General features: G+C 37.3%; 1 protein-coding gene across 1 annotated transcript; it reads left to right on the top strand.

Moving 5' to 3' along the window:
* Positions 1-2,492: 2,492 nt before the first annotated feature.
* On the top strand, positions 2,493-7,165 carry LOC121417501 (putative protein TPRXL). The gene is made up of 2 exons (XM_041611223.1): positions 2,493-2,912; positions 6,888-7,165. The coding sequence occupies exons 1-2, from the start codon at positions 2,537-2,539 to the stop codon at positions 6,968-6,970; spliced, it is 459 nt and encodes a 152-aa protein (XP_041467157.1). The 5' UTR covers positions 2,493-2,536; the 3' UTR covers positions 6,971-7,165.
* The last annotated feature ends 8,195 nt before the right edge of the window (positions 7,166-15,360 follow it).

Genomic DNA, 15,360 nt, shown 5'->3' with positions numbered 1-15,360 from the left:
AAAGTTGCATAAACTTCTCACGAAGTTGCACAAAAATGTGCAAAGTTGTACAAAGTTGCATGACCTTCTCACAAAGTTGCAAAAAATTGCGCAAAGTTGTACAAAGTTACATTAACTTTTTACAAACTTATGCAAAATTGCGCAAAGGTTCACAAAGTCACATAAAATTGTACTAAGTTCCATTAACTTCTCACAAAATTCCACTTTCTGCTCCCTTCCCCAAAATGAATTAAAACTTGAATTCTAGCTGCACCATTGAAAACACTTGTGCGAAGTTGCAATGCAAAGCTTTGCACGTGTGCATTAACGTAATCGTGCACAATTAAACATGCATCGCAACTGCTCGAGTACATGCGTGCGTGTTCACCGTCAACCATATTATGTCGTATACTATCTTTGACTCAATTCAATCAAACGTGAATCTACAGTACATGCGCGCCGCTAGCTAGAGCTGAGTTATCGCAGGAAACAATTCTAGAGCTGGGCTTTGAATGCATTATCAGAGACCTGAAATGAGCTGCATTGACTTTATTTCGGTAAGTTTTGTTTGACATTATTTAATCATCAAAGGCTGTAAATGGGCTAGATCAGCCTTAGGGGCCCAGACCGGTATAGAGTCTTGGCTTTATAATTTTAGTTAGACCCTATGACACCTAGTCTTGAGGACGCAATGATGATGATTTTTTTTAGATGTCATATATACTTCATCATTGATAATGGCCATGCGCCTCTACTGTAAGTTCTGTCGCGGTACCACTCCATCTTTCAAAATTCTATAGGGCCTACAAAATGGCAGATTACCGATTGAGAGAGAGACAAGGGCGCGTGCGCAAAGAAAACAGATTCGATCGAAATTTGATGAACTTCGCCAAATTCGCGCATGCGCCCAACAGCGCAGGTACAAGTCTCAATCGGCCGATTGAACGTGCACTGTTGGGCGCATGCACGAATTTGGCGAAGTTCATCAAATTTCGATCGAATCTGTGAGCTGCTCGGTGAAGGGCCTGTTTTATGTAAAGGACAATGCTGAAAATTACATCAAATAGGATGTAAAATGATAAAGTTATGACAGTTTAAAGTCTTGCTTAATTCCACAAAACACTTAGACCTATATGTCCACATTCTGGTCAGTTTAGAATTGAGGGGGTCTGATGACGTCACTATCTCTTTTGTAGTTTATTGTATGAAATATGGAATATCATATTTCTTTTCTCATAAAACTTTAAACAATTAGGTTTGATACCTCCCTGAACATTTGGAAAATCAATTTTTGCAACATCAATAAAAACCTTCCTTATTGTCAAAAGTGCTAAAATTGATATATTCTATATTTTATATAATAACAAACAAAAGAAATAGTGAGTGTGTGATATCATCGGCTGTCTCGACCATTTGCCTATCACCCAAATATATGAAATTTTCTAAACTTTCTCCTTTCACGTACGATTTTGATGAAATAATCAACATGTGTGCTTGTTTGAGTTTTCTTTGTTCATACAATTCCACTTTTTGTTGGGGTGTACTTGCTTACAGAGAAAAACCTCTACAGAGAATATATCTAGGTGTTGTGGATCAATCCCACCTCCCCGGACTATGAACCACGAGGTTCAGGGTTCAAATCCCACCGCAGCACTAAGTAATGTCCATTGGCAAAACATGAATCTACGTTTGCAACTCTCCACCCAGGTGTAAATGGGTGTACATGTAGGAATGAATTCCTTCAATGCTGTGAGCGCTTATGACACCTAGCTTAGCTGGGGTAATATTGTAGCACCTTGAGCATCATAATGATGGATACCTGTATGTGCGCTATTCAAATATCAAATATTATTATTATTAGAACAATAAGAAAACTCAATCTATCTTTTACCTGATTTTCAAAGAAAAATTAGCTGTGTTCAAACTTATAAGCAAATCAAAATTTGGAATTGATTCAGTTGATAATTATGCCATTCCGCCAGGGGCATTCCACTTGTTTTATACGAATAATTGGCTGAATATTCCAGAATATCAAATTGTCGTAATTATGTTGTGAATTGTATAATGTATATACTTCATTCAAACTGCTCATTTTGAACATTGGCTGAAAAGGGGCTAATTAGTTTTACATGCCTACACTACCTGAAATTGTCAGTGTTTCATCCTGACACATAATGTCTCTGGGGCATTAAGGGACACAAATATCCTGACTGGGTTTTACAGTTGTGCAACAGATTAGAGGAGCCGTTGAAGGCTAGCGGGAAGTTTGGGAACCCTAGTCTAACAACTAATGAAAATTGAACATTCATCAATTAGTTTATTAATTGTGAATGTTCTGTTTCAGAAATGTTTCTGTTACAGATGATGGAACTGAGAGAAGGAGAAAACAGATTTAGTTACTTCATCTCCAGATGTCATATTGAATAGCCTGCAGTTACTGTCCATTTACAACTTCATGGGTAAGCACAGAAAAGAAGCAAGAAGGGCATATTTGAAAAGAAGAAGATCAGCAATGAGAGAAACAAAAATAGCTGGGAATGATTTGGATGATACCCAAATGAGTCACATGAAAATTGATAGCCCAGCTAATGAAGATAACAGCCATTGCATCCAAACCAAAATGACTGAAAAACACACCCCTTTATTCTGTACGCCGCCAAAGTCAAAGTCATCATCAGCACTGCTACCATCATCGTCAAAGTCATCATCAGCACTGCTACCATCATCAAATATGTCAAATTCAACAGCACTGCTGCCATCATCAAATACGTCGAATTCATCAGCACTGCTACCATCGTCGTCAAATACGTTGAAGTCATCAGCGCTGCTACCATCATCGTCAAATACATCTAAGTCATCAGCACTGCTAGCATCGTCGTCAAATACGTCAAAGTCATCAGCACTGCTACCATCATTGTCAAATACATCTACATGTAAGTCATCAGCACTGCTATCATCATCATCAATGTCATCATCTTCAACAGTTGCACTTTTAAGAAGAAGTATTCCAAGGAAAGTGCTAAATGACTGTCTTCACAAAGTGGAATGAGTACAGACTGTTATATAAACAGTTTACTCTAATCAAAAGACGCCTAAATGTTATAGAGCATGGAGAGGGGGGTGGAAGTTTAAATTGGTACTTGATGTGAAATAAACAACATTGATTGCTTAAGGCAAGTACATGTATAAGGGGCTAAATTTAATTGGTCTGGGATGATGAATATGTCTATAAATGTAGTAGCCTATTTTACAGCAATACTGCAAAACTAGAGCAAACTGATGCAATACCGGCTATCTTGAGCACTGACCATAGATGAATTAGGCTTTAGCCTATTGCATTTGTAGGCCTACAGTATTCTATTGGGCTGGTGATTATCTACTGTAGTTGGTCTTACAGTAGACCAGGTTAGAATTTGAAAGATGTTCTTGATGCCTTGATATCAAAATCATGTGACAGCGAACATCCTGTTATCATTTTTTTTCTTTGAATTTGGGACACTGTAATAGTGTAGTTACATGTATATAAACGCTTATCTTAAAATGGGATTTTGAATGAGTGCGAAGATGTATGCAAGAAGATAAAAGGTACATGTATTATCATCCCTTTCAAAATACTTGATGTTCATCAGCTACATGTAATCTTCCAATATAGAAAGCGGTGTGTAATTCCATGATTCTTAATCCTTTAGTTTGGTCAGAAAATATGATTTTTAAAAAACAATTATTAGACTTATTAATTGCTAAAATGCTGTCCCCCATTATGTTCTGTTCTTTGCCTATAAGCTCAGATTTTGAAGTTAGAGAAGTGAAGTATGCAATTTCACTCGGGTCAAAAGGACGTTTTTTTTTTTAAGAATCCAAATTTGAAAAATGAATGATTCCTGATTGAGTATTAAATTGAGAGAGTACAGGCATGTATACATTCCAATCGCGGTAACATACAGGAAATTGACCTTGACTGAAGGAATGTACTCAAATACAGCCAAAAGGGGCATGATTGAAAAATGACCCAGTTCTATTTAGCATGGTATAATACACTGTTTGGTTTCCTTTTTGTGTACTTGGGTAAATTGAGAGCTGGTCCTCTGCAAAAAAAGCCATTAAACGTCTTGTTATCATAAATATCGTCTTCTATCTTAAGATTTGGGATGCTGTTTGAGTGGAGCTATAAACGCTGATCTTAAAATGGCATCTTGAATGAGTGCGAAGACTGGTGCAAGACATAGTTATCAAAGGTATAATCATCCTTTTCAAAACGCTTGATGATTATCAGATAGTAACCTTCCCTTATGAAAAGCTGTGTAAAATTTCATGCTTCATAATCCTTAATCCCGCAGAATTCTCTGTTCCTTGCCCTAAGCTCAGATTTTGAAAATAGCGTATACAATTTCACTCTGGTCAAAGGGACATTAGAAATTAAAAAAAATCAAAATCTGAGAAATTAACAATTCCTGATAGTCTGATAGAGTATTATATTGAGAGAGTACAGGTGTTAATTTCTATCATACATTCCTTTCGCGGTGACATACAGGAAATTGACCTGGGCTGAAGGAATGTACTCAATACATCCAAAAGGGACATGATTAAAAAATGACCCAGTTCTATTTAGCATGGTATAATACACTGTTTGGTTTCCTTTTTGTGTACTTGGGTAAATTGAGAGCTGGTCCTCTGCAAAAAAAGCCATTAAATGTCTTGTTATCATAAATATCGTCTTCTATCTAAACATTTGGGATGCTGTTTGAGTGGAACTATGAACGCTGATCTTAAAATGGCATCTTGAATGAGTGCGAAGACTGGTGCAAGACATAGTTATCAAAGGTATAATCATCCTTTTCAAAACGCTTGATGATTATCAGATATATGTAACCTTCCCTTATGAAAAGCTGTGTGAAATTCCATGCTTCTTAATCCCGCACAATTCTCTGTTCCTTGCCCTAAGCTCAGATTTTGAAAGTAGCGTATACAATTTCACTCTGGTCAAAGGGACATTAGAAATTTAAAAAAATCAAAATCTGAGAAATTAACAATTCCTGATAGTCTGATAGAGTATTATATTGAGAGAGTACAGGTGTTAATTTCTAACGTACATTCCTTTCGCGGTAACAGACTTACAGGATATTGACCTTGGCTGAAGGAATATACTCGATACAGCCAAAAGGGGCATGATTAAGAATATGACCCAGTTCTATTTAGCATGGTATATACACACTATTTGGTTTCATTTTCGTGTACAAGAATCCAAATCTGACAAGAATCCAAATCTGAAGATAATTATCAATTCCTGATAGAATATTTAATTGAGAGAGTACAGCTGTTAATTTCTATCATACATTCCTTTTGCGGTGACATACAGGAAATTGACCTGGGCTGAAGGAATGTACTCAATACACCCAAAAGGGACATGATTAAAAAATGACCCAGTTCTATTTAGCGTGGTATAATACACTGTTTGGTTTCCTTTTTGTGTACTTGGGTAAATTGAGAGCTGGTCCTCTGCAAAAAAGCCATTAAACGTCTTGTTATCATAAATATTGTCTTCTATCTTAAGATTTGGGATGCTGTTTGAGTGGAGCTATGAACGCTGATCTTAAAATGGCATCTTGAATGAGTGCGAAGACTGGTGCAAGACATAGTTATCAAAGGTATAATCATTTTTTTCAAAATGCTTGATGATTATCAGATATATGTAACCCCCCGGGATGAAGGCGCTGAAGGAATGTACTCAATACATCCAAAAGGGGCATGATTAAAAAATGACCCAGTTCTATTTAGCGTAGTATATACATTTTTTTATTTCCTTTTCGTGTACATGCGTAAATTTAGAGCTGGTTCTCGGCAAAAAAGCCATAAAATGTCTTTACGCCACCCATGTCTTTACGTTCTAGTGGCTTTTAAGAGCGCAGGCAAACAAAACGGATTTCATGGGATACGATAAGAGAACAAACCTTTATCATATACATTGAATACTCTCATTCGTGACAATTGATTAGTTGCTTAGCTTTGCTGCATTTTTTTTTTCCTTTTTAAGTTGAGGTTTCAGGAATGTCTTTAAAAGTTTTTTTTTTCCCCCAATTTGCGTGGGAAAAGAGCAATTCGGATATTTCTATCACGTTGCCAACTTTAGGATTTTAGTTATTTTTTTCCTTTTCCGTGAACGAAGGGTACTGATGCAACAATAAAAATGGGCATTTGTGTGGTATTTACTCTTTCTTCTAATGTAAGGCTGTCAGTGGGCCAAATCACAAGATGTGGTCACTTTGTACCGAATGAGTTAACTGCTACCATGCCCGCACTAGCTTATTTCGTTTGGCAAGAATCAATGTTCTATTTGCTCATGTGTATTTGGAGGCCCAGTCTTATACTCTTATAGATTTCTCCTATGGACATTATGGTTTTATTCATTTTCAAAATTTCTGAAGCACAAGAAGCACAGTGGTGGGGACGGGTCAGGGGGAGGAGACCCCAGAATAAGTTAGGTGTGTTCATATCTACCACTGATAACAGTAATTATATTGTAAACATACCGAGTATTATACCGGGGCGGATCCAGCGTTGTCCAATAGGGTTGGCCGGATTTTTATCATTATTTTTATAACATTGGAAAATAAAACCAACAACAACAACAAACATAATTGAAATTATGTCTCGTTCCAAGTCTTGCAGCTGGTTCCAGTGTGCAAAAACACCTAGAAATTGATGACATTTGAAATGTCAAGTTTTATTCCCAATAACTGCTAATTGAATTATTGGGGGAGAGACATGTGTCATGTAGGCCTATTTATGGTATAAATGTTTTTGTTGTTATTTTCTGGAATGGGGAGAAGCAAGGTAAATGTCACAATGGCAAACTTTTATTTTAATGTACTCTGTTTTAATATCGCATCTATTTTTCTACCACATTGCAGATACGCAGCCCAGATACAGCATGCAGGTCAGTATATACAGAGTTGCCTGCAGTAGTAACTGGCAACCTGCAGGATCAGAATGACATTTACAATTTTACTGATGAAGACGGAGTGGAAGATATGGAAGGTGGAGAGAGAGAGGTACAAACAGGGCAGAATGAAAAAGGCACGCCAGGAGAACATAATGAAGGCGAAGGAGGTGAAGAACATAATGAAGGCGAACCAAGTGAAGAACATAATAAAGGCGAAGCAAGTGAAGAACATAATGAAGGCGAAGCAAGTGAAGAACATAATGAAGGTGAAGCAAGTGAAGAACATAATGAAGGTGAAGCAAGTGAAGAACATAATGAAGGTGAAGCAAGTGAAGAACATAATGAAGGTGAAGCAAGTGAAGAACATAATGAAGGTGAAGCAAGTGAAGAACATAATGAAGGTGAAGCAAGTGAAGAACATAATGAAGGTGAAGCAAGTGAAGAACATAATGAAGGCGAAGGAGGTGAAGAACATAATGAAGGCGAAGCAAGTGAAGAACATAATGAAGGTGAAGCAAGTGAAGAACATAATGAAGGTGAAGCAGAAGATAACAATGAATGAAAGTCACAATTGAAATTGGACATTTAACAGAGAACTGTGTAACTCATAAAATTGAACTTTATATTTTATAAATGTAACTATTAAACACTCATCCCTCGATCATTGAAAAGAAAACAGCAAACAAGAGAATGGTATTAATCATAGACATAAAATCAAACAAATGTAGTTATTAAACACCCAAAATCAGTGTCTACCCTCACCATGTGATCTACTCAGACACAAAAAGTGTCTACCCTCACCATGTTATCATTATTCATGCTTTAGTGCAGCAAGCATAGTGATGTCATGTTCACATAATTTGAATGGACTGACGTCACTGTGCAAGCATTAGAGCATGAAATCTATCCCTCCCTTCCTTCCTTTGAACTTGAAGTGCTACTCTTACTGATTTCAGGAAAGAAGAATTGGCATCAGCATATTCAACATCAGTGTGAATTTTGATGATGTTGAGAATGGACACATTTAGTGTATTTCACAGTAAACACCATTCTGTTAATTAGCAAGAAAGCCAAGAGATGGGTCTTTAAAAACTCCATTTATAACTTATCAGATTTAATGATTGAGTGGCAGCACAATGAAGTGACTCACAATGTGGATGAGTATGATCAAGGATCTTAGATTTGCCAACAGGCTATTCATAAAAGTGGGACAACTGTTACAGAGGAAAGGGTCTCGCCATTTTATCTACAACTTCCATGAATAGTTTACAAATGCTAACATGCACGTGATGAAGCAAACTTGCTTAAGAGTTTGTGGGACCATTGTTTGGAGAAGCACCCAATGTTTCTTTCTAAGCACACAGGCAAGCAAAACAATCTTTAACCTTCAATACATACAAGTGTCACCTTATCTGCTTTGGGTGCTCAATTTGAATACATTGATTGAACCTGCTAAGGATTTGATCACGTACAAACGGAAGCAAACCACCCAATCTGGAATAAAAGGCGATATCCTTAAACACACGCATATAATTATGCACAAGTGCATTGTGTGAACGCTTGTAATTTGTAGCTGTGTGCAATAAAGCACACACTGACATCACTGCCAAGCCTTGTTGCGACAGATTATAGTGCTAATTAAAGGATTGCAATATACAGGTGTTTCATCGCACAACGATTTAGTATTTATTTTATTTAGGAAATTTATTGCTGTATTTTTCTGGAATGAGTAAATGAAACTTAACTTACTGAAATGTATTCCTGCACATACCCACTTCAAATTTAATTGTTAAATGTTTATAAATCTTTGGCTGTATGGAATTTCTAGTCCGCCATTCAACGTGTCAATGCAAAGTTGGTGATGATAGACTAGACTGATGTGTCATGAACTCATCTCTAGTGTCAACTGTCCCTTCAAGCATAAGTGTCGTGTGCCATGGTAACATGCACAGGGAAAAATTGTTCTATCATTTGACTTAGGGCAGAGAAAAAGGGCACTATCCTTTCAGCTTAGTAACTTTTTCCCTGTGACAAGTTTGTGAGATTGATAGTAAATATGACCAGTGAACAATAATCTTATGTATTAGGTGTATATATATATATATATATATATATATACAGTGCGTCCCAAAAAGAACTATACACTTTTTAAATAGCTACCAAATAGGAATATATATGATTATTGGGGAAAAAATTTATAAATATATAAAGCTCATATCCTCAACTATCAATATGATACAAAAAATTCCAAAAATAACGCATGCTTCAGTGAGTAATGCCCACTTTTGTATAGGACACAAAAATTACCCTGCGCAGGAATTCACTATTCATTTTGCACCTGGTTATGGAACGCCATGATAAGTCAAAATTAATGATGGAATCAATCGGCCAACAAAGACAAAAATAAATTGAAGTACAGGCAAAAATCAATGATATGAAAACAAAACAGTAAAATATTACATTTTTGCATAATATTGATTGTTTTTTTAACTCTTGGTTTATTTTTGACTCTGCTGATTTATTCCATCATTAATTTTGACTCCTTCATGGCGTTTCATAACCACGTGCAAAATTAATAGTGAATTCCTGCGCAGGGTAATTTTTGTGTCCTTTACAAAAGTGGGCATTACTCACTGAAGCATGCGTTTTTTTCAGAATTTTTGGTGTCATAATGATAGTTAAGGATATGAGCTTTATATAAATATAAACATTTTACCCAAGAATCTTATTACCTTTATTTGGTAGCCATTTCAAGTGTATAGTTCTTTTTGGGATGCACTGTATATATATATATATATATATATATATAATAAAAAGTTATGTCCAAAAGCACCTAAAAGTGGCATTTGTACTCTACATATGAATCAATATTCGACCTTTGGGGTCATTCACAACTAGTTCAATGCCAGTTTTGAATTCTGTGGGACATACAAGCTTTGGAATGTTTTTTTGTTTGTTTTGTTTTGTTTTCCCTACCCTGAAGTACATGAGTGGGGATTTAATGATCTAAACTAGATTTTGTGCGTTAATCCCTACTGGAAAATTTAGGATATAATGCAAAAGTGTTTCAATATTTGTCACATGCCTGTACCTGTTTACAGTAATAACTCATTTGTACTATTTATATAGGTTATAAAGGCATTAATAGGTGATGTGATCAAATGAATTCAGTAATTTGTCAGATGTGTTGATTTTGAGATATAGCCAGTTACAGTGTTCAAATCCCTTTGTATTTTGTATTTTCAGCTGCACTAAATTGGCCATACCATTACAACAGTAACTCAAATAATTTTAGTTGGGTTTACAGCAAAATCCAGCTCTAAATATGCTTATTATAACTTAAGACAATGGAAAAAAATTAAATTTGAGGTAAACTTAAGGCTACAGGACCTTTTGACATAGGAGATTTGGTCGTTCGTCGTAACTTGCGAGTCCTAATCGGCTATAGTGAAATTTGTAAAGATTTTAAATCAGGTGTGATGCTGAATCCAAATATCCAGTTACAATTTTGTGGGTCTTGTGGTTCTTCAATTATGATGTAAAAAGAGTTGAAATGGACCATCTTCATAAAATGACACATAACTGAAAAACCACAATACATTAAGAAATTATTTAAAGTGTACAAAATGTACGACTTGTATTCCATGACCAAGAAAAGCATTCAGGGTTTATTTGTCATTAATCTCCTATTCTAAACCATGAAAATTATCTTTTTGTAGCTGCGCTAAGAAGAAAGCATCCTGTACCCTTAAGGGAATCTCTTAACCATGATTAAGTTAAAGGAAGCACATAGTTTAAGGGACTCATGGCGAGTGTTTTATTACACAAGTGTTAATGGTGAAAATGGCCACAGAACAAAAGTTCCTTCTAAGTCAGCAATATTTAATTCTCCATTTTCAGTGCCACAAAAATCTTCTTAATGTGTGTAATTATGGAAGTTATATCTCACTATGATAAATGCTTTTTCCTGACCCCCCCCCCCCCCACTATACTTCATGATCAATTTTGCCAAAACTGGTTTATGTCATTAAGAGACAATGCCGACGAACTGTTCAATACAGTTAGAGGAAGGGTAGTAAACAAAATCCAGCAGTCATATCACATGTATCACATTTTTAAGTATAATAAATTGTTTCTTCCATTACAAAATATTTTTGCAAGCATGTCTTTTTATTTTGTTCACTAGTACCACATAAAATACTCCTGGCATTGCATGTCATCGTTAGATTTGCGATAGTATATTTAATTAGTTAATGCTAGAGTTCCATGTAATTATCTCCCAAAGAATTTAAAAGGTGGGTGATCCGTTCCACAGCATCATCCCCCACTTTACCGTATTGCATATATGGAGATTTTGGAACCACATGAATGTTAATATTTTCTCCATGATCCCTTTAGATATGAACAAAATATTATAGAGGGCTAGAGGATTAAAAAATTAATTAAAAAAATTTAAAGAAATCTTTTATATACATGCACATCTGACATTGCACCATTCTTGGTGTCCTCATACTCTGTGACTGAAGTACATGTATGAATACAGAGTTTCAAAGATGATGTTCAACTATGTGATTGTTTGGCAGAAGTGCATGACCACAGGAAAGATGCAATAGTATTATTATAAAGTCCTGATATTTGAAATCATATGCCAAGATAAGATTTTGAGACGAATGAAAGAGAGCAGGCACCAAAAGTCAATATATATATTTTGAAAACCTGCTCAAAGTGGCATTGTATTGTGTGCAGGTGCTAAAAATTGCTAAAAAATGTTTGATATTGCACAGAGTTTCAAAAACTTTCTCATAGATGCACCAAGTTTCTCTAAATTACATTAAGTTGTGCAAACTTTTCCAAAGTTTCCTGAAAATGTGCTAAGTTGCACAAAATTGCTGGAAATGGCGCAAAGTTGTACAAAATTGCCTGAAATGGTGCAAAGTTGCGCAAAATTGCCCGAAATGGCGCAAAATTGCACAAAAATGCCGGAAAATGGCGCGAAGTTGCGTAAAATTGCTGGACATGGCGCAAAGTTGCGCAAAATTGCCGGAAGTTGCGGAAAATTGTCAGAAATGGGCACAACATTGCCGGAAGTTGCGGAAAATTGCCAGAAATGGGCGCAAAATTGCCGGAAATGGCGCAAGGTTGCGCAAAATTGCCGGAAATGGAGCAAGGTTGCGCAAAATTGCCGGAAGTTGCGGAAAATTGCCAGAAATGGGCGCAAAATTGCCGGAAATGGCGCAAAGTTGCCCAAGCAAATGCAAAGTTGCCTAAACTTGCATGTCAACTTTGCATAATGTTGCGCAATCTTTGTCAATTTTGTCAATTTAACGCAACTTCTGTCAATTTCCATTGTGACATGGGGCCTCCGATGGAGATTATAGTAAAATGTCAGAAATTATTGAATAAATCCCTAGAAACGACGGTTATTCCTGTCTAGTTGATCGATAGACCCAAGTCTAAACATCTAACTTACTTTATTTGTCTAACTATGCTCTGACCAGTCTCGATCTGTTTGTTGAAGATGTTGTTCCACACTGGATATCTAAGTAGATCTAGAATATAAATAGATCTAGCACGACTTGTTGGTATGAGATAGTCTATGCAACAATACAAAAATACTAAAATAATAATAAACTCAAAACAGATGAATTCCACATTGTCTTTTAGAGGGTTGGTCCATGCAAGCTAAGTTTGGTTCAATTAAGGCCAGCCTGCATGGGCTAGCCGCTAGGAGGTTATGATTTTTTTTAGTCCGTTAAATGCCTACAGGCTACAGGGTAAAGTCTAGATCTAGAACTAGAAGATAATGGTTGACAAGTTACCGTTAGGCCTTACCGTTAGGCACGAAATCTTTAAATTCAGTTAGAAAATGCATAAAAATAAAATCACGACGAGCTCAGTCACTTTGCTCTTTCACTTTCGAAATTTCTCCCCAAAAAATACGCGTTCTGCCAGCCAAGCCCAGGCCATGCAGGCCCAGGAAAATTTACCAATTCTTGCAATATGGCAAACAAATTATGTAAAAGTCTTTGATTGCACAGAATCAATGGTCAAATTAAGATATGGATGCTGTCTATCAAATCTATTTTCTGCCCAAAATCATAAATTAAGATGGTGTAAAATCTATCTAGCTCCCATTTCTTTAGTCTAGGCCTAGATCTACTATAACTAAGGTTAAGTCTAACGCAAAACGATGATGGCACTCTGCAAACGATGTAACATTGCAATCAATTTCCCAGAATTGGCTGATTTTTCTTAGAAATTATTGAAGAAAACCAGGGAAAATGTGAATAGGTGGCCGTATTTATTCAAGCTTTAATTTGGCTTTGGAAGTTTGGTTGCTCAATGATTATCGACCTTCGACGCGACGCAGCGCCTGGCTGTGCAGCTCAGCTGCATCGCAGCGCGCAGCCAATGCAATGCATTCGATGCATGGGGGGGTTTCGCCGTCCATAGTCTCGGACTCGAAGTTGGAATTTAGACTCGGATTTCGGGGATTCGGCGCCTTGTATTAAGATTTATAGACTTAAAAGTCAAATGCAATTTGAAATTTGAAATCTGACCTTGAACAATCATCGTTGATAAACATCAGCCCTGAAGCAATTGCACTTCAAATCAGACCAGGCAAATTAGACGTCATTGTGTATGTTCCTAGAAGATCTATGACGAGTCGACTGAAGCCCCAGCGCATCATCAACGTTACTAGTAGCTCCGCGACCGGCCCAGACTCGGCGCACCCAGGCCAGAAAAATGACCTCGATTATTACGGTGGTTGTCTATGCATTTATTAGTGGTGCAGCGAAATTCAGCAGATGAAAATAAGAGATAAGAGGTATCCTCGTCATAGACTTAGTATTTCAAAATGAGAAAAAATGTCAAAATCATGATTATTTAAGCTAAATAATTTCTTTAAAAATAAAAGTAATATTTGTAATATTTCTACCTAGAATAACCGACCTAATGATTGTTCATTAAAAATATTTAAAATTAACAAATGAAAAAAAATCAACTCGACAAATTTCCGAAAAGTCCCCCTTATTTTTTAGAATGGTCACAAAATTCGAGCGGAGTTGACCTTCCTTAGATCAACACGCTTGTGTGTTGCTGCCCTCTACGTTCGTTGGACAGGGAAAAGACAATGTTCAGAATACCGATTTGTGACAATCATAGCGGTGTCACATCTCGGAGAGAAATGACAAAATTTATGACAAAAGTTATGACCAACGAACGTAGAGGGTAGCAACACACAAGCGTGTTGCTTTAAGGAAGGTCGATACGCGCATGCAACTGAAGTGCGCGCATATTTTATTGTTCATGCCAACGAAATCAAATGCCGATCAAATAAAACAACAAATTAGTAGCGATCAAGAAACGAATATGAAAGAATATGACTACAACGATGACTACAATATGACTTCTGGTCGGTCAGGTTGAGGAAACTTTGGACGATCTGGAACGGATGATTTAGGTACCTCCTTTTGTGGTGTCCTGGACCTCCGTCTTGGTGATCGGGTACAGGAGCGTCGAGCCAAGCTTCCACGTTCTGACTGACGTGGTGAGCGAGAGTCAGTGCGACATAGTGACCTATTAAGAGATCGACTCAGTCGCAGTTTCCTATCTTCCCGGTCCGGCGGAACAGGGTCTATTCGAACAAGACGGCATGTAGAATCTTCCGTCAGTTCTAGAGCATCCCAATGTTCCAGTAGATGTCTAGAAGCCATGGAACACGTGCATACTTCATCTTGATCTGGCCTGTTGCCAAGTTTCTTGGCCGTGTAGATAGGACGTATGTCCTTGTCTTCTTCTTGCCAGTCAGCTTTTTCCTGTGAGCTCCGGTCAGTGATGGTTTCATCCAGTTGTACCTGTTCCTGAATGTCATCAATTCTAGGCAGCAGGTAGGCATCCTTAATGGTCTCAGCATTGAGTTGTCGGTAGTCAACACACAATCTTTGGCTACCATCTTTCTTTTTGACCAGTTCGATGTTGGATGCCCATGGGCTGGTCACTGGCTCAATCAGGCCTTGAGCTAGTGGATTCTTTACTTGCTCGTCTATTTCTTTCCTCTGCGTCAGGGGATGTCTCCTCTGGGCTTGACGTATTGGTTTCGCAGTACCAGTATCTATGCCATGTTGGACAATACTGGTCTGTCCAAGATCCGAAGGTCCTGTAGAGAAAACATCTGCATTCTCAACCAGCAGTTCTTTTATCAAATCATGGCATTGGGCTGGCACTTCGTCAGTACTGCGAACAAAGAGGTCCTTCAAATGTTCTGGTATGTCTTTGTTGGTATTGGTCTCAGTTGGCTCGGCAAGGTTACACATTTCCATGCTCACTTCTTCCAGCCCTGACAATGAAGCAGTGGCCGTGCCTGCCTTTATGATCCTTTGTTCCTTGGTTGGGTTGAAAACCCGAACAGGTAGTACATCTTCGTCTGCCTTCACAAC

The sequence above is a fragment of the Lytechinus variegatus genome, chromosome 6, assembly GCF_018143015.1.
Source record: "Lytechinus variegatus isolate NC3 chromosome 6, Lvar_3.0, whole genome shotgun sequence".
NCBI lineage: Eukaryota > Metazoa > Echinodermata > Echinoidea > Temnopleuroida > Toxopneustidae > Lytechinus > Lytechinus variegatus.
This window is presented reverse-complemented; position numbering and strand designations above follow the sequence as displayed.

Coding starts and splice junctions, on each gene's coding strand:
- LOC121417501 (XM_041611223.1), top strand. CDS start 2,537: ATGAGTCACATGAAAATTGATAGCCCAGCTAATGAAGATAACAGCCAT. Junction 2,913..6,887: donor ATTGTCAAATACATCTACAT/GTAAGTCATCAG, acceptor ACCACATTGCAG/ATACGCAGCCCAGATACAGC.